This window comes from Melanotaenia boesemani, chromosome 10 (genome assembly GCF_017639745.1).
Source record: "Melanotaenia boesemani isolate fMelBoe1 chromosome 10, fMelBoe1.pri, whole genome shotgun sequence".
Classification (NCBI taxonomy): domain Eukaryota; kingdom Metazoa; phylum Chordata; class Actinopteri; order Atheriniformes; family Melanotaeniidae; genus Melanotaenia; species Melanotaenia boesemani.
This window is the reverse complement of record NC_055691.1, coordinates 851,182-874,360: the sequence shown is the minus strand read 5'-3', so window position 1 is coordinate 874,360 and position 23,179 is coordinate 851,182. Positions and strand designations below refer to the sequence as shown.

The 23,179-nt window shown below is 42.2% G+C and overlaps 2 protein-coding genes across 3 annotated transcripts in view; both read left to right on the top strand.

Annotated features, from left to right (window-relative positions):
* Nucleotides 1-5,642: 5,642 nt before the first annotated feature.
* Nucleotides 5,643-8,437, top strand: bet1l (Bet1 golgi vesicular membrane trafficking protein-like). The gene is made up of 4 exons (XM_041998239.1): nt 5,643-5,718; nt 7,051-7,136; nt 7,724-7,780; nt 8,130-8,437. Exons 1-4 carry the CDS (start codon nt 5,700-5,702, stop codon nt 8,295-8,297), a joined length of 330 nt encoding a protein of 109 aa, XP_041854173.1. The 5' UTR covers nt 5,643-5,699; the 3' UTR covers nt 8,298-8,437.
* A 2,175-nt stretch (nt 8,438-10,612) lies between these two features.
* The window catches only part of deaf1 (DEAF1 transcription factor), a 36,355-nt gene continuing 23,788 nt past the window's right edge, over nt 10,613-23,179 (top strand). For both annotated transcript variants that reach the window (XM_041998238.1, XM_041998237.1), the window contains exons 1-7: nt 10,613-11,018; nt 13,527-13,624; nt 14,542-14,668; nt 14,758-14,907; nt 16,052-16,191; nt 16,338-16,403; nt 18,955-18,999. In XM_041998238.1, coding sequence (XP_041854172.1) covers nt 10,820-11,018; nt 13,527-13,624; nt 14,542-14,668; nt 14,758-14,907; nt 16,052-16,191; nt 16,338-16,403; nt 18,955-18,999 — 825 coding nt within the window. In that variant the 5' untranslated portion in view covers nt 10,613-10,819. The remainder of the gene's footprint in view (nt 11,019-13,526; nt 13,625-14,541; nt 14,669-14,757; nt 14,908-16,051; nt 16,192-16,337; nt 16,404-18,954; nt 19,000-23,179) is intronic.

Sequence of the window (23,179 nt, the reverse complement as noted above, 5' to 3'; positions counted from 1 at the left end):
TATCATTATGCTGTGAGCCTAGATTTATTGTGTAGTCACTTGGTAAATCATTGTCGTCACCTGTTGGTATGCCTCAGTCTGAAAGATAAAGTTAAAAAAACAGAAAATATTACGATTTACATTGATGTTCATGTCATACAGGTTTAGTTAACTTAACATGATTCATATCAATGAACACAACTATAAAAATATTGCAGAGCAAAGCCTTCATTGATCATTATTTACCAATTATCGTAGTTTTCTTATTATTTTGTATTGGCCGCCAAGCACTTCCTGGAACTTTTGGAGGCTACATGGACCACGTGATCGGCAAGCGTTTTGAGCTTCCGGTGGCGCCACTCTCTCTCTCTAGAGGCACACTAGTCCCGAGATGGGCTCAGCAGAATGAGCAGTGACCAATCTCCGAAGATGCGAAGAGGTGGGCGGTTTCAGCCAGGATCCGCAGCTGGTGGTCATGCAGCAGCAGCTACCTAACACAGCTACAGGCGGCAGGCCTGGGGATGTGACAAGGCATCCTTCGCAGCCTCTTTTCTCCCAGAATTAATTTCGCATCAGAATGAGTGACAAAGCTCTAAAGAGTACATTTATTTTTATTTATTTATTTTTTCTCACCTTGGTAGAAATGTGACAAAACCAAGAACATTAAAAACATGCTTGTTATAATTTTTTATTATTATTTTTTATTTTTTTAAGAAAAAGAAATTTTCTAATATTTAATGAAGAGTGTACCTGCTGGAAAACAACAAAACCTCAGAGTTGTTTTGTTTTTACTTTATTACTCGGTTGGTGTTAACCAAGTGTCCTATAAAGTGTCCTATGATAGGCAAACAAAGGTTTAAGTGAGTCGGTGTCCTACGTTCCTGCTATGGGAAATATTTGTTGGATAGGTAAGCTGTCCCTTTTCCTGAACAGTAAGCAGAGGTTAAAGTGTGCAGACTATGTGGGACACACCGCCGCCTACGTAGTCTGCACACTTCGACATGTGTAGACCCTGAATTGGGACACAGCTATAGCTTATTTAAATTCTTAAGCTATTTTTTTACATCATCATAAACAAAACAAGTTTAGTCCCAGTAATAGTTTTATTTATTTCTTCATGTGCAAAATAATTCATAATATTAACATTACTCTGCTGCACTGTAACAAAATCTAGACAACAGTTTGATTTTATTATGCTGTAGACTCTTTTGTCCTTTTACAGCTTTCATATGTAACCCAGGTAGTCCTCCTCCCTGCTACGTGCCCTGCCTGCTGCAGCGTGAGTGATTTTGAGAGAGGACGCTCGAGCTGGTTTTGGATAGGAGGCTAAGATACAAGACAAGAAAGTCTACCCAGGAAATATAAATGGCTGGATAAATGACAACTTAGAGCTGTGACTCAAAATAGAACTACATGAACAACTGAATTTTGGAAAACATACCCTGGCTGTTTTTTTTTGTGGAGTCTTCAGCTGGTCTTCTACTCTGGTCCATTCACCATCTTCTACTCTGGTCCATTCACCGTCTTCTACTCTGGTCCATTCACCGTCTTCTACTCTGGTCCATTCACCGTCTTCTACTCTGGTCCATTCACCGTCTTCTACTCTGGTCCATTCACCGTCTTCTACTCTGGTCCATTCACCGTCTTCTACTCTGGTCCATTCACCGTCTTCTACTCTGGTCCATTCACCGTCTTCTACTCTGGTCCATTCACCGTCTTCTACTCTGGTCCATTCACCGTCTTCTACTCTGGTCCATTCACCGTCTTCTACTCTGGTCATCTACATCTTTCCCTTGTCTGGTCAACTTACTCCCCTTCATCAAAGGACCCATCCACATCACCACCATCCATCCCTGCTGCAACAGCGTCCCTGGACATTCTTTGTGAGAGAGAGTGGTAGGACAGTCTGAGTGCACTCAGTTTAGTTTCATTAATTCATTTTCTTTTTCCTTTTTGTTGAACTCTGAACACATTTTTTTTTCTTGTTGTTTCCTTTTATTTATACTTTCTATATTTCCCTGAGATCTCAGAGGGTTGATTTTGTCATGTTCAAGGTTGTAAGTGGTGAAAATTGGTAAGCAAGCCCAGGGGCAGACCTGTGCTTAAAATAAAACATTAAAAGCATTACAGCAGTGTGCAGGGCGCAGTAAAAAGTGCATTAAAAACTACCTTTTAAGTAACTCCTTAAAGTAAGGAGGTACTTTAAATTATACCATGGTCTGAGTGCATACTCGATTCTGATTGGCTGGAGGGTGTCTATGAAAAAGTGATAATGGACACCTATGAAAGAAGTTCCGGTCAAATAGCCTTAATGTTGTAAATTATTGCACTGACTAAACTGTAGTTGGTAACCGTGGCAACAGAAACTCAGATGCCAGGCAGCAGACGCGTCATATCATGTCTGTGACAGCGCATCGCAGTGAAAGCAGGTTGTAGGCTTACTGGGCTCCGTCAGTCCAGGAGAGACGAGAATGGAGCAACATTTTGTCGTCAGTGGTCAGAGTCCACAGATGATAAACCAGCAGCAGTCAGGGTCCACAGACGTTAAACCAGCAGCGGTCAGGGTCCACAGACGTTAAACCAGCAGCGGTCAGAGTCCACAGACGTTAAACCAGCAGCGGTCAGGGTCCACAGATGTTAAACCAGCAGCGGTCAGGGTCCACAGACGTTAAACCAGCAGCGGTCAGGGTCCACAAACGTTAAATCAGCAGCGGTCAGGGTCCACAGACGTTAAACCAGCAGCGGTCAGGGTCCACAAACGTTAAACCAGCAGCGGTCAGGGTCCACAGACGTTAAACCAGCAGCGGTCAGGGTCCACAAACGTTAAACCAGCAGCAGTCAGAGTCCACAGACGTTAAACCAGCAGCGGTCAGGGTCCACAGACGTTAAACCAGCAGCGGTCAGGGTCCACAAACGTTAAACCAGCAGCAGTCAGAGTCCACAGACGTTAAACCAGCAGCGGTCAGAGTCTACAAACATTAAACCAGCAGCGGTCAGGGTCCACAGACGTTAAACCAGCAGCGGTCAGGGTCCACAGACGTTAAACCAGCAGCGGTCAGAGTCCACAAACCTTAAACCAACAGCGGTCAGGGTCCACAAACGTTAAACCAGCAGCAGTCAGAGTCCTCAAACGTTAAACCAGCAGCAGTCAGGGTCCACAGACGTTAAACCAGCAGCGGTCAGGGTCCACAGACGTTAAACCAGCAGCGGTCAGAGTCCACAAACGTTAAACCAGCAGCGGTCAGGGTCCACAGACGTTAACCCAGCAGCGGTCAGAGTCCACAGACGTTAAACCAGCAGAGGTCAGAGTCCACAGACGTTAAACCAGCAGAGGTCAGAGTCCACAGACGTTAAACCAGCAGCGGTCAGGGTCCACAAACGTTAAACCAGCAGCGGTCAGGGTCCACAGACGTTAAACCAGCAGCGGTCAGGGTCCACAGACGTTAAACCAGCAGCGGTCAGGGTCCACAAACGTTAAACCAGCAGCAGTCAGAGTCCACAGACGTTAAACCAGCAGCAGTCAGAGTCCACAAACGTTAAACCAGCAGCGGTCAGGGTCCACAGACGTTAAACCAGCAGCGGTCAGGGTCCACAAACGTTAAACCAGCAGCAGTCAGAGTCCACAAACGTTAAACCAGCAGCTGTCAGAGTCTACAAACGTTAAACCAGCAGCGGTCAGGGTCCACAGACGTTAAACCAGCAGCGGTCAGAGTCCACAGACGTTAAACCAGCAGCAGTCAGAGTCCACAAACGTTAAACCAGCAGCGGTCAGGGTCCACAGACGTTAAACCAGCAGCGGTCAGGGTCCACAAACGTTAAACCAGCAGCAGTCAGAGTCCACAAACGTTAAACCAGCAGCTGTCAGAGTCTACAAACGTTAAACCAGCAGCGGTCAGGGTCCACAGACGTTAAACCAGCAGCGGTCAGGGTCCACAGACGTTAAACCAGCAGCGGTCAGAGTCCACAAACGTTAAATCTCCGTCCTTCAAACGTCACTATGGACTTGCCAGTATCTTTATAAAATGTCACGATCAACGGCAATGTTGCATTTAATTTTAAGTAGTTCCTCGCCTGTCTTTTCTTTCTTGGTTACCTTACTTACATACTTAATACAGAGCGAATGGTGGATAACATTATAAAAACGATTTAGGATAGACTTACTTGTTTGATACACTTTTAATGATCAGAGTGAATGGTGGATAATATTTCTTACAATAAAAACAATTTCGTAAACGATCTGTGGACTTTGACTGTAACATTAAGCATTTCATTTCCCTTCCTTCCACTGATCAGATCTAATACACCAGTGTGTCCTCCTCTGGACACACACAAGCTGTAAGAGCTGCACCCGCCCTCTGAAATGTGTGTTTCAAGTCACATAAATGCAGCCGACCGAACTGCAGGTTCTGTGTCAGAGCCGATTACCTTGGCAACGCGTCACAATGAAATAGTCCACTCAGCCGCTTCTTGTGAATAACTTACTGTTACGACCCAAGGGTGTAACAAAGAAAATAAAAACGTTGAGGACAGGTGGTAAAGTTATAATGAGCACATTTTATTGGCACACATGTGGAACAGAGGGTGAAGCCTGTAACAAAAAGAAAACACAAAATAAATGAGTGTGGGGTTCTCAAACCTGCTGAAAGAAATATACCAGAACCTATACCAAAAACCACAGAGTGAAAACCAAAAGACTGTACAGAGACTCTGTGAAGCTAAAACCAAACAAACGAGCAGCAGATCCATAAAGTGACAGAAGTCACAACCAAAACCAAACACTAATCTAGCCCAACACTGTAACTAAACACAACGCACCCACTGTGGCAGAACAACTAAAAGGAGTAACAAAGCCTAAACCAAAATTGGGTGTAAAACGGTGATTGAAAATGGCAGCACACACACAAACGAAGGCGTTGCTCAAAACTAGACTGTGCCCAAACGTTCCCCCACTGGAAACACGGAGGTTTCCAGTTCATGAACGAACCAATTCTTTTGAACGACTCTTTTAAATGAACGATGGGAACCGATTTACAGCTGTGAGCCGTTCATTTGTGAGCCATTCTTTTTATATACAAATTTTTGACACTGCCTTCATCAAATCAAATCAAATCAAATTTTATTTATAAAGCACTTTTCATGCCATAGGCAACACAAAATTCTTTACATGATTAAAAACACTCAATGACATCTTTCACACAGTCACACGCACACACGTATACACACACACACACACGCGCCAACCCCAATCCCCCCCCCCAGTTGAGTAAAATGAAAATAAAATAAATCATCATAGAAGTCTGATGTCCAACATGCTTCACTCATGTGAAGCATCTATGGGCAGAGAGTATTGTTCGGAAACAAATACTCTGAGTTCTATCCGAAACATTTACTAGAATTTGCACAGACTGCTCAGGTTTATCCTTTTTTATCTATGTATTTCCTATATTTTTTTAATCTTGTATAGTAGATTTTATATAGGTACATATTTTGATTGTTTGTCATTCTTATATATTGTGAAATTTTGTAATGGGGAACAAGCCAGTTTTTTTGAATGGCTCTTTGAAAGGAACGGCTCCTCAAGATCCGGCTCCCTTCAAAGACCCATAAATCCCATCTCTATTTCTGTGCTACGCATGCGCATTAACCCAAACCGCCATGACATCGTCCTCCATGTTGCCATCACGTGGTGCGAACAGCTGATCGTGACATCACCCACCATCATGGCGGACTGGAACAGAGGTACACGTATTCACTTGTTTATGTTGAACTAGTATTTGTCTCTGGCATCACAGAGTGAATGTTTCATCCATGTATTGACGGAGTGTAAAACTTTAACAACGCGCGTGTTCTCTGATTTTTTTAGTTTATTAGGATTTACGAGCTAGCCGTTAGCGAATGTATCCGGCTAACTAGCTTGAGAGTTGTTTGCTTACATGTTCGCTTGTCTAACTTCTAAAACCTCCCAACTCAAGACAATTAACAGTTTAATTTTGCTAGAAGTACATATAACGTTAAACTATGTAAGCGTATCTGGTGCTGACAGGTAATGTGCTATTCCTTGGTGAGTGTGTTAAAGTTACTGAAATCACTGAAAAGGAAAACATGTTTTTTTGGACAAATTTAGGACTGTTGGAAGAGTTTTTGACACAGTTTTCCAATCAAATAAAATACAGGAGAGATTCGTAAGGAGTTAGGACGTGACAATCACTCTTCACAAGAATCTGATTAAACTTGTGTTTCCATAAGCTGAATTTGCTCCTACAGTGTTGTTTAAACGAGCCTAAGTAACCATCCTGGTAATGTGAGGACATGTAACATGACAATATGGACGTTTAAGTTGGTGTTTTTAAGTTAGTGCAGAAATATTTTCTAAAGAGAGAATATTTTCATTTCAAATTGTTCACTTCCACGTTTATTTATATCAATCACAATTAGTACATCAAATAATCAAGCACTGCTTTGGATGATTTTAGGAGCCAGTTATCTGCTTTCCCTTCATAAAAGATGGTCCAGTATTGTCTATAGTAACAAAGGTGATTTTAAAAAAAAGCCTAGAAGCTCCATAATATATGGAAAATTCAACCAGCACCAATCACGTGTGCTACATAGATCCTTCTGATACTTCAGGGTCATTTTTAGTAAATTAGTATGCTCCAAAAGCCAGAAAACAAGTCTGACCTGATCCAGGGTTATAGCCTAACACAGAGGTCCCCAACCCTGGTCCTCAAGGCCCACTATCCTGCAGGTCTTAGATGTCTCCCTGCTGCAACACACCTGATTCAAATTAAACGGCTCTCTGACAGGCTCTGCACAAGTCTGCAACTGAGCCATTCATTTGAATCAGGTGTGTTGCAGCAGGGAGACATCTAAGACCTGCAGGATAGTGGGCCTTGAGGACCAGGGTTGGGGACCTCTGGCCTAACAGACAGAACAAATAAATGTCTTTTCCTGTGTCTCTTTTGAAAATGCTATGAGAAAATACCTGTCTGCTATAACATCGTCAGCAGCAGCCCTGCTTGTCTTCTTTTTTTTGGCTTGTCGTTTCTAACCCTCTGTGTTTGCGTGTTTCAGGTCACGGCTCTGTTGACGACGTGCTGGATGCTGAAAACAAACGGATTGCTGAGAACCTGGCGACCAAAGTCTCCCGCCTGAAATCTGTGCGTACCAACCAACTAGCCTGGTTATTGAATAGTAGTTTCTGACTGACAGACACAATAGGAAATATTTCAGTTTCTGGATTAGTTAGCTACTTAGTGAGTTGAATGTATGATTAAAATGATCCTAAGTCATCTACCATGTCACAACAGAACACGTGGAAATGAATATATCACCATAAGCTGGTTATTGTCTTTCTAAACAGTAACTGGTCAAAATGACTTAAATCTACTCACTGACTTTTAGTTGCTGGATCTTTGTTGCTGTGGTCCTGAAGTGAACCCTGCATGTTCACTTCATGAAGATACAAGTCTTGTCTATTAAAAGCATTTTTTCCTTGGCTTTAATTTCATATAGGGCTCAGTTTATGTTTATTTTTATTTTATTCCTTGTATTTATTTGAATCGGTTTAAAGCTCTTGACTTTTATGTGACATTGGTGCTGCATTCAAATCTTACTTTCTTTTGTCTGTAGTATTGAAATGATGTAAATTTTAATTTAATGTCAGAAATCTTTTCTTTCTGGGGAAAATGATAAAGTGGTTGAAGACGTGGTCATTTGAACTCGATCTGCTGTTTTTGTCTCACAGTTGGCTTATGACATCGACAGAGAGGCTGAGGATCAAAACGAGTATCTAGACAATATGGTGAGTCTTTCCTATTATTTATTTAGCAGATCTGTATATTATATTTTTATGTCTCAGAAGTTTTTACATTTAAAAACACCATAGCCAATTTTCACCTCACGTTTACAGCCTTAGTTGTCTTTAAAGGCTCCGTTGTTTTATCTTCATAGACGCTGTCTTCATGTGACTCTAAATTCACATTGTTGTTAATTAAAAGAAATTCATGTTAAGGAATCCAAATGTAAGAAATCAGTGGAGTTGGTGTGGATGGTTACTTGTTATTCATTACAAAACAGGAGAAGCAGTGTATCTGTGGGACCGATGATTGACATAAAAAACAACCCCAACCTTTTTCTCTTCATGCTTTCAGGATTCAAACTTCCTGAGCGCCACAGGCCTGCTGACAGGCAGCGTGAAGCGATTTTCCACCATGGTCCGATCTGGCAGAGACAATCGTCGCCTCCTCTGCTACGTTTCCGTGGGGCTGGTCTTCGTCTTCTTTTTGCTCTACTACCTGGTTTCTAGGATCCAACGCTGACGTGGAAAACCAGGAATCCATTGGGATGCGGAACTAAACCTGAATTTATATCTGATAGATTTAAAAAAAAAAAGAACAAAAAAACAATATTGTGTTCTCATGGAGAGAAAAGACCAAAGTGAGAAACCAGACTTGAATGAGACAGAACACTTTAAACTGACTTGATGCTCAGTAGGGGCCTGAGCCAGCTCACCAGGGGGTGTTGTCAGATCAACAATGCTGGAGGCTCAGGGAAGCAAACCTTCTGCAGGGGAAAGGACTTCTGTTGGTCCTGCAGCAGCTGCGAAGCCAAATCTGGGCTAAAAGAGGGCAGAGCCTAAATGCAGGTCAAGTAGGAGTGGCTCCATCACAGCTTAGTGTTATACGCTGAACCCTTCTCCCAAAATGTGAGTCATGGTACAGTGCCTTTATGTCCCCGCCAGACTGTACTAGAAAGCATTTTCAAGACTATTTATATTTAAATTTGATTAATTTGATTTAGTAAAAAGAGCAGTAAAAGTGAAAGGGTGACACAGAATAGTGCAATTCCGAGGTCAAAGGATAACTTAAAACACTTACGTCCTCAAAGCTCCAGCACATCGTTTTCTGTCAGTCCAGCGAAAACAAACACAAACATATGTTTGAAAAGAGTTCATGTACCGACATAATTTAGCTGCTCCTGAAGATCCGTGCTTTCATGTTTTCATCTTATGTCACATTCAGTCAGTGACAGAGTTGGAGGGTGATGTAGAGTTTAGTCCCTGATGTGCAGCATCTCAGTTTTAGTCTGCGTTTCAGTCTTCAGGGCGAAAATGCTCCTTAGTTTTAGTCACATGTCTAAGTTTGATAGTTTTAGTCCAGTTTTAGTCGACGGAAACTCAAAAAGGTTTTAGTCAAATAAAAGTATTATTCTTTTAACAAATTCATTTAGGTCAATAATATGTTATTGCAATTCATAAAAGAAGTTAACCTTCATGCTTTTACATAATAACCAGATCCTTTACCAGACTGATGACTTTAGCCGAGACTTTCCCATCAACAGGGATGAAATGCTGCCGTGTTACTTAACTGCTGCTGGGCAGAAACTTTTATTCTGTATTTCAGCTTTTTTAATGAACTGATGCCCGACATACAAACATGTCACACAAGAAAACAGCAGATCTATAAGTTTAACATATAGCAACACATTGTGAGCTTGTTGTTTGGTTGTTTTCATCAATAATTAGAAAATTAAAAGGAATGTTTTAGACTTAGAAGGTTTCCAACCAACAGCAGATACTTTCTGATCTACTTAGGGTGATGCTTTACACAGATAAAGTTCTAACTGTGGAATCAGTTACTCCAAAAACAACAACATCCTGACTTTGGTAACTGTGGCTTTATTTCTGAGAATTTTCTGAAGTGTAAAACTCCACCCTGAACACACACATGTCCAAAATATGAGCAAAGGATGAGGAACACATGCTCAACGTGACCTGGTCTGCCAGAGAAATGATGATGGAATATAGTTAAAATATGTCCATATATCGTTTCCTCGCTTCCACCAAACCCCTTCATCCACGCTGCCTCCATGATTCATCTATGAATGAATAAACTGCACGTCAGGTGATGGGCGTGGCCAAGGTGCAGCAGCATCGCTGACGGACAGATTGGCTCTCAATAGACAGAAATGTTGTGTTTTTAATGTCGGACAATCAGCCCTTGAACATTTTTGGAAATGAAACGTCTCATTGTGTTTTCGTCATCACAGCCATTTTTAGCTCGTCACCATCTCGTTATCGTCATGAAAAAACGTTTAGTCAACCAAATAAATTTGTCATCGATGGCGAAAACAACGCTGCTGATGTGTTTACCAGCTGTCTGGACAGCTGATCTACAACAGCCGACCAACATTTTTAATACATATAAATAGTTTAACTGCAGAGTTGTAAGTGGTTATTACTTAACATCATTGTACATTAAAATCATATACGATAGAATGAAAAAGCCTGGTTCTGTTGCATTTAGCTAATATTGTTTGAAAATGTCACAAAATATATTTTCACTCCAGCTATTTTGAAAAATGAGAAATCAATGTTAGAAATCAATAAACCAACAGATTTTAAAATTTCTTCATTTGTTGTTTCTCTGTTTTGGGCATGTCCATTAAAAGAAAAAAACAAAAGTTGTGAGTATTGTGAAAGGTCGTAAAAAGATGTAAAGCATCATATATATATATATATATATATATATATATGTGTGTGTGTGTGTGTGTCCTGTTTTTTTCTGCTACTGTGTTACTTCGGCTCAATTCGTCTAAATTCGACGTTCTCCGGCGTATCACTCCGCCACTTAGTGTAAAAACAAGCAACGAGCGGCCTTCTCTTCGGGTTAGCCCTCCTCACTCACTTGCACGTCCCTCAATTTCGTCCCAAATATTTTTTATTTTACGATTACTTCTGAGGTGAGTTGGTCCTCGGAACGTACAAGGTTCGGCTAAGCTCGGATCCCGCTCTTTCCTGCGGCTGCTCGGACACATTCGGCTCTTCTCGTTTGTCAGAAGAATGGACGAGGCAGACTCGGCCACGAAGGCGCTCGGGCTGGATGAACCGCCCATCGGCGAGCCTTCGGTGGAGGGAGTGGGCTCGGATACGGAGTCGGAGGCCGAAGTCACTACGATGTCTGTGATGGCAGAACCGGGAAACATCGACCTGGGAGCCGAGTCCATGCCGAACCCAGACGAGGCCGAGGCTGCATTTGCAGGTAGGCCGGTGGTGTCCGGACGGACGGCGCTAAAAAGGAGCGCGATGGCTGTACTAGCGCCAGGTTTCCGATGAATCCATCACTTATCAATAAAATAAAACTGCAACACACAAAGCCCCTTAATAACAAGCTTTGTTGCTTTGTTGTGAACTGTACCGTCAAACTCCGTTTAAACATTGTGTAATTTGAAGATACGCGTGCGAAAATGGCCCCATTAATTTTTAATAGCTTAGCCAGTATTCACAAATTCGACTGTAATAAACATTAGCAAAGATCTACCCAACGTCCCTTAACGTGGCAGCACTTTATTTTATTGGCTTGGCAACCACATAGTTTAGTAGTAAACTGACTTTACTAAAATCAGAGTAAATGATGGGGGAGGGTTTCAGTTAAAAAAATAAAAAATGAAGTATGTGTGAAGGCACCAAGAAGACCAAGTTTATCTCTTTGCGCTGTTTTGAGCTCAAAATAAAGGTAGAATGTAGACCCGTGAATTTCTTAGTTTGGTCAGAGAGCCGCAGTTCTGCAGGTTTCAGGTGATTTAACAGCTCATGGAGTTCTGCTCAGGATCAGGAAGCCTAAAATCTAAAAGTCATCTAAAAAGTTGACTTACTTATCAGCCGGAACATGTAAACTACTAATGAGGGTGTCCATGTTCCATTAATGTGTATGGGTTACTTGCATGGTCCTAAGGCTGAAAACCAGTAGACCAGTTCATTGCCTATACCAACCTAAACACAGCAGACCACGTACACTCCTGCACGGCAACAGTAATCCCAGATTATCCTCTTCGGTAAGGTAATGAGGCTGGCCACACAGGAATGTGTGTATCTGATGTGTGTACAGTGCATCCGGAAAGTTTTCCACGTTTTGTTGTGGTAATAAATTCATTTTATTCCCCAAAATTCTACACACAAAAACCCATAATGACAACATAATTTATTATGATTTTTTTATGTTTGCAAATTTATTAAAATTGTAAGAGAGAGAATCCCCCAGACCCAGACTATCCTTGTGTGAATGTGCCCGAAAAACTTCAGTAACAGCTTTCTTGGGATAAGTAAGGCCTTAAAAGGTACATAGAAGAAGACAGTACAAAATAAAAACAGGACACTGAAAATGTCTGATTTTCAGCTGGTTAACTGATATCAGATGGACACTCTCTGTCCTAACGGACGTGTGGCCACCTGTGTGTGAGTGTGTGTGTGTGTGTGTGTGTGTGTGTGTGTGAACTCTGCAGTGTTCAGAGAGAGCAGCTACGACATGCCATCATGTAAATCAGATAAATAACATCAGACTAGTTTATAGTCTGTATAGTCTAGTATAAACCTGTTCTAGAGGAAAGGGGATGTGACGGCTCATGTGTGCAGTGTGTGTGTATGCTTGCATGCATGCGGTTGTGTGTGCAAATTCCAGCCCCGAGTGACTGCTCGCTTCACAGTTATTGCTTTCAGACAGACCCCGTTCTGGTTGTGGTTCTGGTTCCGTTCTGGAGTCTCAGAACCTTGGTGCTTTCCGGTGAACCGACCTGTGAAATGGCAGCTGGTCATGAAAATTGTTAAGTCATCAGACTCCATTATATCCTACAGTTTCCCAAGTTAAAGAATATTTTCAGACGACTGGGAGAATTTCAGTGTCGGCTCAGCTGACTGCAGTCATTTCCTCCCATTCGGCAGCAGTTTCTGAAATAAATCGGTTCTTCTGCCATCTTTGGTATAAACAGCCTTTAAATTAATTCTGCAACGTGTCGTTACTTGTTCGTAACAAGGTCTGAGGTCTGAGGTTGCAACTAAACAGAACCAGCTCCTAATAACTCGCAACACCAGCTTGGCTAGCTGTTGTGCTTACGTTTACTGTGTGTGTGTGTGTGTGTGTGATGCAGGTGGGGGTATGGCTGAAACCGCTGCTAACTACGGAAGCCCATAGAGAGCATTTGCAGCACAGATTCAAGGGGAAAAAATATCCAGATTTTTGTTAAATATGTCGTCATAAATGGCAAATTGGAATTAATCTGCAAAATGGATTTATCGCCCAGCCCTGTTATATAAAAACAGTTTTTAATCATATATGACATTTTTCTGCTTTTGGTGTTGTTCATTATTCTGTGTCGTATCATAAAAACCTGCAGTAAACTAAAACCACGCGAATAGAAATGACATGCAACACTTAGCAATATGAAAGATGACCTTCCATCAGCTCTTATTTACACACAGTATCACAAAGCATCCAATAGAAAGCAGTGATGCTGCTAAACGTTGCTACAGAACAGCTGAGAAACGCCGTGATTTTGCTGTACTGGGGTGAAAAAAGCAAAAGCATTTTTCTTTCCAGTGAAAGTTAATGTTGCAGAGAAGTCTGTTTCAGCCGTAGTGTTCCTGACTCAAAGGTGTGGGATCCGAGCCTAGCCGGGCTGCACTGAGGAGCCGTGGCCTCGGTGCACGGCGTGGAGCAGCTGAATCTGAAGGTTCATGTGGTAACTTGATCATTTGAATTTTTGTTGTTAACCAGATGTGACGACAGTGACGGTGAGGGACGTTCAGGCTGCAGAGGACAGTGTTTTCACCACAACAGTCACCCCGTCTGGAAGTCTTCCTGAGCACGTGTTGGTAGGTAACACGGTGGTGCTCCGTCTTTTCTTTCATTTACACGTGATGCTGCAAGAATCTCTTTTGGAGAAATAATCACGCCACAGGTCAGCTTCTCACCATGAACATCTTGGGAGTGATTTGACTTTTCAGCAGGTGTTTGGCAGCTTAAATGTCTTTTTACTGTCTGTAACTACAGCGCCTCCAGCTGATAGATGCACCTCCTCCTCCTATATTGCACACTTTTCTACATGCTCACAGCTGGATGCACAGACAGTTTGTGTTCATGTAGTTTAACATGTCAACCCTTCGTTTGTAATCTATTTAAGATGTAATCAGAAAAAAACAGGTAAAATATTTATTTTAGACATTTACAGCATTTTTAAAACAGATTCATTGACATTAAGCCCCTTTTGAAAAAGACGTAACTTTCAAATTGATACTTAAATTCTACTTTTTAAACAACTCAGCTGTTTTCTCTTTATCTACTTCTAGTGTTGGAAGTTTCTAAAGTTTGGAGGAGAAAACCTGTCTACAGTAGAGCCCTGAGCGGGACTACTTTTTTCAATCCTGTTTCCGCCCACTCGTGCTGAAATTCGGACGATTCTGACCGCAAGCGCAGAGATGTGTACAACACAGACACATCTTTTTATGACCTTTCACAATACTCGCTGACAATGTTCACGCTCGTGGTAAACTGCAGCTGTGTCTCAATAAAATAATAATAAGAAAAGAAACGAAAGAAGAAAGCAAAAGTATTTTTTGTTTACTCTATTGACACATTTTATTTTACATTATTTTATTGAGACATTTTAATATTTATGTATATATTTTTGAGTTTCAGTCTTCCAAACAAGCTCAACTGTCATACAGCAACTGGAAAATGTTTTTGGTAAGTCATACATGTTTACTGGGAATTTGTGAATGTGTGTCAACAGAGTGGCAGGACCACTCTCCAGCTGAGCGAAGGTCTCAGCACCCAGAAGGCCACTCTGATTGTGGTTCACACTGACGGCAGCATCGTGGAAGCTACCGGCCTCAAGTCTGCTGCCACCATCACATCAGGTGAATCTGTGTGTGTGCGTCAGCCTGAGAAGCTGCTTATGAAACATGACAATAAACATGACTAACCTGTGTTCCTGTTCATCCTCCAGGCCCACAGACTCCACCAACTCCACTGACTCCATCCAGTGACAAAGACTCCTGCTCCAAGTACAACTGGGACCCTTCGGTGTACAACAACGAGCTGCCAGTTCGCTGCAGGAACACCAGTGGAGTCCTGTACAAGAATCGACTGGGATCAGGTGATTAACACTTTTCACACAGTGATTCAAGATTCGGTGGGAGTTCAGGCGCCCCCCTAATATAATGGTCGGGGACACACTGGTTTTTATGAAATTTATGAGAGCAGGTGTCTGGTTCAAATCAAAGGTTTGTTGAAAGGAAAAAATAACAATAAAATAAATGAACATGGCGGCTGCTATGCTAGGTGAGCTAAACACAGCGCCCACTGGAGCACTCCTCCGCTGGCGGGAAGGCAAGAAACAGAAACAGCTGGTAAACCTTCCACCTCTGCATTGAAGTTAGGAGGCGAAGGAGAGGTGAGAACTCCTGGATGAAGCTGCAGCTAGCTTCAGGCACGGCTCCCCTCACGTTCCCCAGCAGTGGCGAAGCAGACATGGGACTGCTGTAACCAGCGGTGACCATTTACAACCTAGGAAAACCGGCAGCAACCTGGGTGGGCGGTGTTTACATTTACACCAGCCAATCAGCTGGGGTTCTGCCCGATGACCCGCTCAGATTCAACATCGTGTTCGGCGAGAACGCCTCCTTTAACCACCTGCGTGGAACAAACAATCCGAGTTCGTCTGCAGATAAACTTAGAAAATGTTCCAACCTGATAAACAACTTGATGTGTGGCCGTTATTTGTTCAGTAGATAATTAGTCTGATTCCTCAAACTACTTCTGCTGATATCGTGATTCTGTTAAGCTGCTCTAGCGAAGTTACAATCCATCTAAAAGTTCTTTTATGTTAAGAGACTTCCAATAGACACTGTTGAACTTTGCAGACTACAAGCTGAAAGAAGTGTATAAAAATATATTTTATCATTAGTTTCGCCCTGAAAGATCCATGCCACTTTTGTTTTGGTAAAGCCTCTTCCCACCGGTGCGCTTTCCTCCATTTAAATGGCCAGCTCGTCCCCTGCTGCTCGTCGTCACTTCTGTCGGGGTCATTGCCCGGCTGATGGTAAAGACATGGACCCAGTTTCTCACAGCTAACTTTCTCTGCTTTGACGTCCCCCCTCCATACCCTCAACCGCCACCCTGGCTGCTGTGCTGCGCCACTGGGACCACAGGTGTACTGACCTCTGAAACTAAGGAAAGAAAACTTGATTTTTCTTTTTCATGACAAAGTACATTTAATTGACTGTTCTTCATACTGTTAGGGGGTAAAGGTCGCTGCATCAAACACAACGAGCAGTGGTTCACTCCTACAGAGTTTGAAGGCCTAGCAGGAAGAGCAAGCAGTAAAGACTGGAAGAGGAGCATCCGGTATGCTGGCCGACCTTTGCTCTGCCTCATACAGGTAATAAACTTCCCAAAAAAATGTAAAAAATAAAACGAGTCCCACCCTTGATCTTGAATACAACTGATGTAATCTGACTCCTAGCTAAACAAACCAACTTAAATTCTTCGTGTACTGTAAACCTTTGTGGTTTTGTGTGTTATTAGGAGCGGATCTTAAACCCTCACGCTGCTTCCTGCACCTGTGCTGCCTGCTGTGATGACCTGGTACCGGTGAGTTACAGAACTGTTCCAAGTCAGCTTACAGGGACTAGGGATGTCATGATTTTAGTTTTTCTTGCCTTAATTATTGTCAGAGAAATAATCACGCTTTAACAAGTATCACAATTTTTCTGCCTTTATTAATTTCACAACACTATAAATGTGTAAAAAAGGAAATATATATATATATATATATATATATATATATATATATATATAATTAATAAAAAAAAAATAAAACAAAGAAGTTTGATTCCAATTAAATCCTCTCTGCTCTGTGAACAATAAATAAATGTTACATGTTAAGTCTGGATTTCTCTCAGAGGAAACAGATGAGAAAGACTACAGGACCTTGGCCTGGACTTGGGAGGATTCTTTCTATAAACCATCCATCCATTGTCTGCCGCTTATCTGGAGTCGGGTCGCAGGGGCGGCTGCCTAAGCAGGGAAACCCAGACTTCCCTCTCCCCGGCCACATTCACCAGCTCATCCGGAGGGATCCCGAGGCGTTCCCAGGCCAGCCGAGAGATGTAGTCTGTCCAGCGTGTCCTGGGTCTTCCTCAGGGCCTCTTTCCGGTGGGACGTGCCCGGAACACCTCACCGGGGAGGCGTCCAGGAGGCATCCTAACCAGATGCCTGAGCCACCTCATCTGGCTCCTCTCGATGTGGAGGAGCAGCGGCTCTACTCTGAGCCCCTCCCGGATCACCGAGCTTCTCACCCTATCTCTAAGGGAGAGCCCGGCCACCCTGCAGAGAAAAATAATTTCAGCCGCTTGTATTTGCGATCTTGTTCTTTTGGTCACTACCCACAGCTCGTGACCATAGGTGAGGGTAGGAACGTAGATCGACCAGTAAATCAAGAGCTTTGCCTTTTGGCTCAGCTCCTTCTTCACCACGACAGACCGATGCAGAGTCCGCATCACTGCAGACGCTGCACCGATCCTCCTGTCCATCTCCCGCTCCATCCTTCCTTCACTCTTGAACAAGACCCCGAGATACATGAACTCCTCCACTTGGGACAGGACCCCATCGCAGACCCAGAGAGAGCACTCCACCCTTTTCCGGCTGAGGACCATGGTCTCGGACTTGGAGGTGCTGATTCTCATCCCAGCCGCTTCACACTCGGCTGCAAATCGCTCCAGTGAGAGCTGAAGATCACGGCCCGATGAAGCCAACAGAACCACATCATCCGCAAAGAGCAGAGACCCAATCCTGAGGCCACCAAACCGGATCCCCTCAACTCCTCAGCTGCACCTAGAAATTCTGTCCATAAAAGTTATGACCAGAATCTGTGACAGAGGACAGCCTTGGCGGAATCCAACCCGCACTGGAAACGATTCTGATTTACTGCCAGCAATGTGGACCAAGCTCTGACCAGTCGTACAGGGACCGGACAGCTCGTATAAGCAAGTCCAGCACTCCATACTCCCAGAGTACCCCCTCAGGAGTCCCCGGGGGACACTGTCGGACGCCTTCTCCAAGTCCACAAAACACATGTAGATTGGTTCAGCGAATTCCTATGCCCCCTCAAAGACCCTGAAGAGGGTGTAGAGCTGGTCCACTGTTCCACGACCGGGACGAAAACCACACTGCTCCTCCTCAATCTGAGGTTTGACTATCCAACAGACCCTCTTCTCCAGCACCCCTGAATAGACCTTACCGGGGAGGCTGAGGAGTGTGATCCCCCTGTAGTTGGAGCACACCCTCCGGTCCCCCTTTTTGAAGAGGGGGACCACCACTCCAGTCTGCCAGTCCAGGGGAACTGTCCCCGATGTCCACGCGATGCTGCAGAGGCGTGTCAGCCAAGACAGCCCTACAGCATCCAGAGCCTTAAAGAACTCTGGGTGGACCTCATCCACCCCCGGGGCCTTGCCACCGAGGAGCTTTTTAACCACCTCAGCAACCTCAGCCCCAGAGATGGGAGAGCCAGCACCAGCTACCCGAGATTCGGCTTCCTCATCGGAAGACGTGTTGGTGGGATTGAGAAGGTCTTCAAATTATTACCTCCATGTCTTACAACGTCCCGAGTTGAGGTCAGCAGCCCCCCATCCCCACTGTACACAATGTTGACTGCTTTCCCCTCCTGAGCCGCCGGATGGTGGACCAGAATCTCCTCGAAGCCGGCTGGAAGTCATTCTCCATGGCCTCTCCAAACTCCGCCTATACCCGAGTTTTTGCCTTAGCGACCGCCGAAGCTGCGCTCCACTTTTTTTTTCTTGCAGGGAAACATGTTGTAATTTCCCAGTCTAACACGCCATGCAGTAACACGCAGATGTTGTGTAACTATTTTATGTCTGTGTGAATTGCGCTGATCTACTGATAAAGTTCGAACGTCTTTTATGCAAAGTGACGATATTGAGAGATCCTTACGAAGGATTAAATGTGCCGTTTAATACCACGATTAATTGTAAAATCAAGTGACATCCCTAGCAGGGACATTTTTTATCTGGAACTCTTTGAAAAAGACAGATGAATTATTCTGTGTTTAAATATGTCTGGGACACTCAGGATGCTTTTTGGATGATTTTGGCATCAGAACTCAGTTGTTTTTCTTTGTTTGTAGGTTGCAAAGGAGGGAGACTCCCTGGCAGCAGAAAGTGTCAATATGGTAACATTTTTCTTCTTTTTGTCATTTTCTTCTTTTACTTTGACTAAATTTCCACTGGTCTTTAGAATTTGTGTCTGGATAAATGATCTGGTGCTTCCTTTTGCCTGTTATAATAACATTTCATATCCCCTCAGGCTGTAATTTGATGGTATGACTGCAGTTCTCTTGTCCCAGAGAATATGTTTTAAATAGGGGTGGAGCTTGATTAAAGAATGTATCTGGTTAATTACAGGCTTTTTAGTTAATTAATCATGATAAATTGTGTTTTATTGTATAACAACATTTTTTAATTAAATTAGGTAAATAATAAACACAGACAACATTGTAAACACAAGATCTAGGAATGTCTAGAAAATGCATGTAATTGCATTTCAATTCCATACAGTAGAAAACAAATAGAAACTATCGCTGGTCCAAAACGGAACAGAAGTATGATTTTAAGTACGTTCCCTAGCAGCTCCAGCTGTTCTCTGGGTAAGAGTCTACAACGTGTTACAGTACTTTTGACTTTTTAAATGTTGACATCCACACTCTTCATGAACAGGCATTAATATCTGCTGGGCGAAAGGGCGGGACCAGCAGCAGCAGTCTGGTCATGGAGCGGTGGTGGACGTCGGGGTCTGCTCGTTGAGAAGAAGTAAACACGATGCCTTCACGATGGCTTCCAAAGATTTCCACTAACTCCAGAAAAAGTCGCTAGATTTGCCGCCATCGCTTCTTTAAAATAGCCACTAGATGGGTGTGAAAACTCACTAAAATTAAATTAAATTAAAATTAAATTAGCCACACTGATTTATCCGAGCTCTGATGTGTGTCTCCGTTTAATCAGTGTACCGGAAATCGAACGCTCTGCGTTGTTTGAAACGCAAACTATGATTAAATGCCTTAATTTTTTTAACTCATAAATTTGTTTGTAGCTAATTAATCCTAATTAACTCGTTAAAGTCCCACCCCTAGTTTTAATACTTCTTCTTTCAGTTAATTTAGTCTTCATTCATTTATTATCAATAACCTGTGAATAAAAAATCCTACAATCCACATTTTCACACCCCTAATTTATCATTTTGGAGAAGCTCTTTGGATGCTGATGTAGTTTTTAGTGTTCATGAGTTAATATCTATGTATAGATTTAGAGTTTTTATCCCAATCTTCATGGCAGATGCTTTTAATCTTAATTAGATTTGATTGGATGTGTTTGACCTGCCATGTTCATACATGTTCTGAAGGTTTTAGTCTGGGGATAAGCTACTTCAGTTTTATCTTGGATATCTTAACATTCGCTAAAAAGCAAACTGTAGCTCAGCTCTTAAATTGCTGCAGTCTTCTTCTTTCTCTGGAATTACCAGCATTCATTCTTCCATCTGTTGTTACCAGTATCCCTGTTCCTGCATCTGAGAAGCATCCTCATAGCATGATGCTGCCACCGCCGTGCTTCTCTGTAGGGATTTTATTAGCCACATATTGAGCACATGCTATCAGCACATTATTGATATAAATTTGTTTTACTTTTGTGGTCTTTCTGTTTCCTGATCAGTGGTCCTGTGTTGTAGCAGTTTGTCTGTTTGTCACATTTAGTTTAGGGTCACTCTGGGTTTTTGGCTTGCTTTGTTTTGGACCAGATTCTGCTGTACTAGATCTACACTTAAGGGTTTTGGAAAGTCATATATTGGACCGTAAATCCTTAAAACTCCATTAGACTGACAGCGCCCCTGAGTGCTTTTGCTTATATTGGAAGTGTGTTTTTTAGGAACAGTAGTGTTTAACTCTGTGGGGTAAACTGTAATGGGTACATACATAGGTGATCTAAGGTTGTTTACTAGATATTTAAATCCCTTCCAGTGGGTTTACAGTCCAGCTGCAAAATAGTATTTATTCAGAGACTCTATATGGTAAATCCACAATGAGTATATTATTTATTTAAAAATTTATTAGGATCCCCATTAGCTAGTCTTCCTGGGGTCCTCACAATAATTCAACAACAATATACAAGATGCAAAGGTCAGAATTACAGAAAACACACAACTTACACTTAAACTTATCAGCAGATAAGTAAAGTCGCTCTGCATATAAATCAAACAAACAATAACCAAATTAGTTGCAAATACATAAATTTAGAAAAAAATAAATCACAAAAATCTAATCAGAGGCTCATAAATTTGTTATAAATAAATCTATATCTGCCAATTTATATAAGACTAATTATATAGGAATAATTTGTGTTAAACCTTTTTAAAAGATCGTTTGTTCCAAGCTACAGAAGCGCCGGAATGGACAGTCCTCATCAGAACATTTCTCTGTGGTTTTAGCACCACCAAAAGACCTGTGCTCACATGTCCATAGCAAAACCCTGAAACCCTGTTCATGAGAAAAATGTGCTAACCATTCTATATCACATTAAAGTTTTTTAAGATATGTCACAGCAGCACTTGACCAAATACGAGGGCAGTACTCCGAATGCCACTGGACAAGTGACCAAACAAAGCCACGCATAACAGAAGATGGAACAACCTCAACGCAACCTGAAGTTTCTCCCGCAGCATAACTGATGAGGGTGATGTGCAGAACAAAGTAGTGTCGTCTGCAGGCCAGCACCAGGTTACATCATTTAAAAAAATTTAAATAAAAGAGGTCCCAAACAACTTCCCTGCGGGACACTACAAGACAATTTCCCCACTGACAGAAAAACTACCATTAAAAAAGTAATCACTGTGTTCTGCTGAAGAGGTAACTTAATCCAACCAGAGATAAGGGAGAAAAAATCAGCAGTAAGATCCAGCAGCACCTACTGGTTCCTTGTTGTATATAGATTTTAACCATTTATCAGTCATGTGCACTAATGCTGTGCTAGTAGAGTGTCCTGGTCTATACACAGGCATTTGTAAGTTATTAGTGTCTCTTAAAATAATTAAACATTTGATTAAAAATCATTTTCTCAAGCATTTTCTAAGCGGAGGGAGTATACTTATAGGTCTACAGTAGCAACTAGTAAAACCTGCCTTGCTGTCTTTAGGGAAAGCTGTAATGTTAGACACCTTCCAAGGCTCAGGACAGATCCCACTAAGTATGCCTCTGTTTGGCTTGGAGAGTAGCCCGGCTGCAACCTTAAACACTTTTCAGTTATCTATATCAGGGCATGTGTCTTCTGAAACAGAGGGCAACATCTTTTCCACAGTTAACTTTGTCGAATGAAAACGAGCGTCTTTGGTCCCTCGTAATACTGTTAACTATGTTTGGTGTTAAAGTGCCATCATGTGATTGCATGTCAGGTCTCAAACTGTCCACCTTTTGGTAAAGACGTAGCAATTTTGTTTGGTTTGGTGACAAATTGATCTGCACATTCAATGTACATCTGAGAATTACGTGACTTCTTACACACGATTTCATTCAGAATTTTCCATAGTTTTTTACTGTCATTTACAGAATTGTTGATTTTTGTTTAACATATCCTTTCTTTTTAATAAAACTTTAGCTTGGTGACTTTATTTTTCACCTTGCAGTAAAACCTTGTGTCTGAACGGCACCCTGATTTAAGTGCTGCTACCTTAGCTCTATCCCTCTGATGCATCAAGGATCTCAACATCATCAGTGTCTTATCTTCAAGCTTTACAAATCTATCCACAAAGATTTTCAGAGCAGTATTTGCATAATTTTCCTGACATACTTTAGACCACCTTAAATCTTTAACCTCAGTAACAAACAAATCAGCATTAAATCGTTTATATGACCTCTGTTAAAACAATCCTAAACCCCTGACTTGGGCATTTTAATTTTAAATCAAATTATGGTCTCTACCACTGAAATGGCCTGTGAACACATTTCATGTATATTAGTGAAAATATGATCAATACAAGTTGACTTGTTAATACCGCAAGTTGTTGTGGAAATTTGTGTGGGTTGACTCCTAACCTGGGTAAGATTACATGCATTAGCCATAAATATTAGCCTTTTACGTAATGGACCGTTACTACAAAACCAGTCAATATTCACGTCGCCAACAAGAAAAATACCCTTACTCTTGTCTGACGCTGTATCTACATTTTCACGTAGTTTTCCTAATGTTCAATGTCAGAACTGGGCAGCCTGTAACAGCAGCCCACTGACATGGACTTACAGTATGTCGGGTGAATCTCTAGCCAAATTACTTCCATTTCAGAGCCTGTAATGTTACTCCGTAGAAAAT

Excerpts from the sequence above, each read along its gene's own strand:
- bet1l (XM_041998239.1), top strand. Across the intron at positions 7,137-7,723 it reads AAGTCTCCCGCCTGAAATCT|TTGGCTTATGACATCGACAG; the intron begins GTGCGTACCAAC and ends TTTGTCTCACAG. Across the intron at positions 7,781-8,129 it reads ACGAGTATCTAGACAATATG|GATTCAAACTTCCTGAGCGC; the intron begins GTGAGTCTTTCC and ends TCATGCTTTCAG.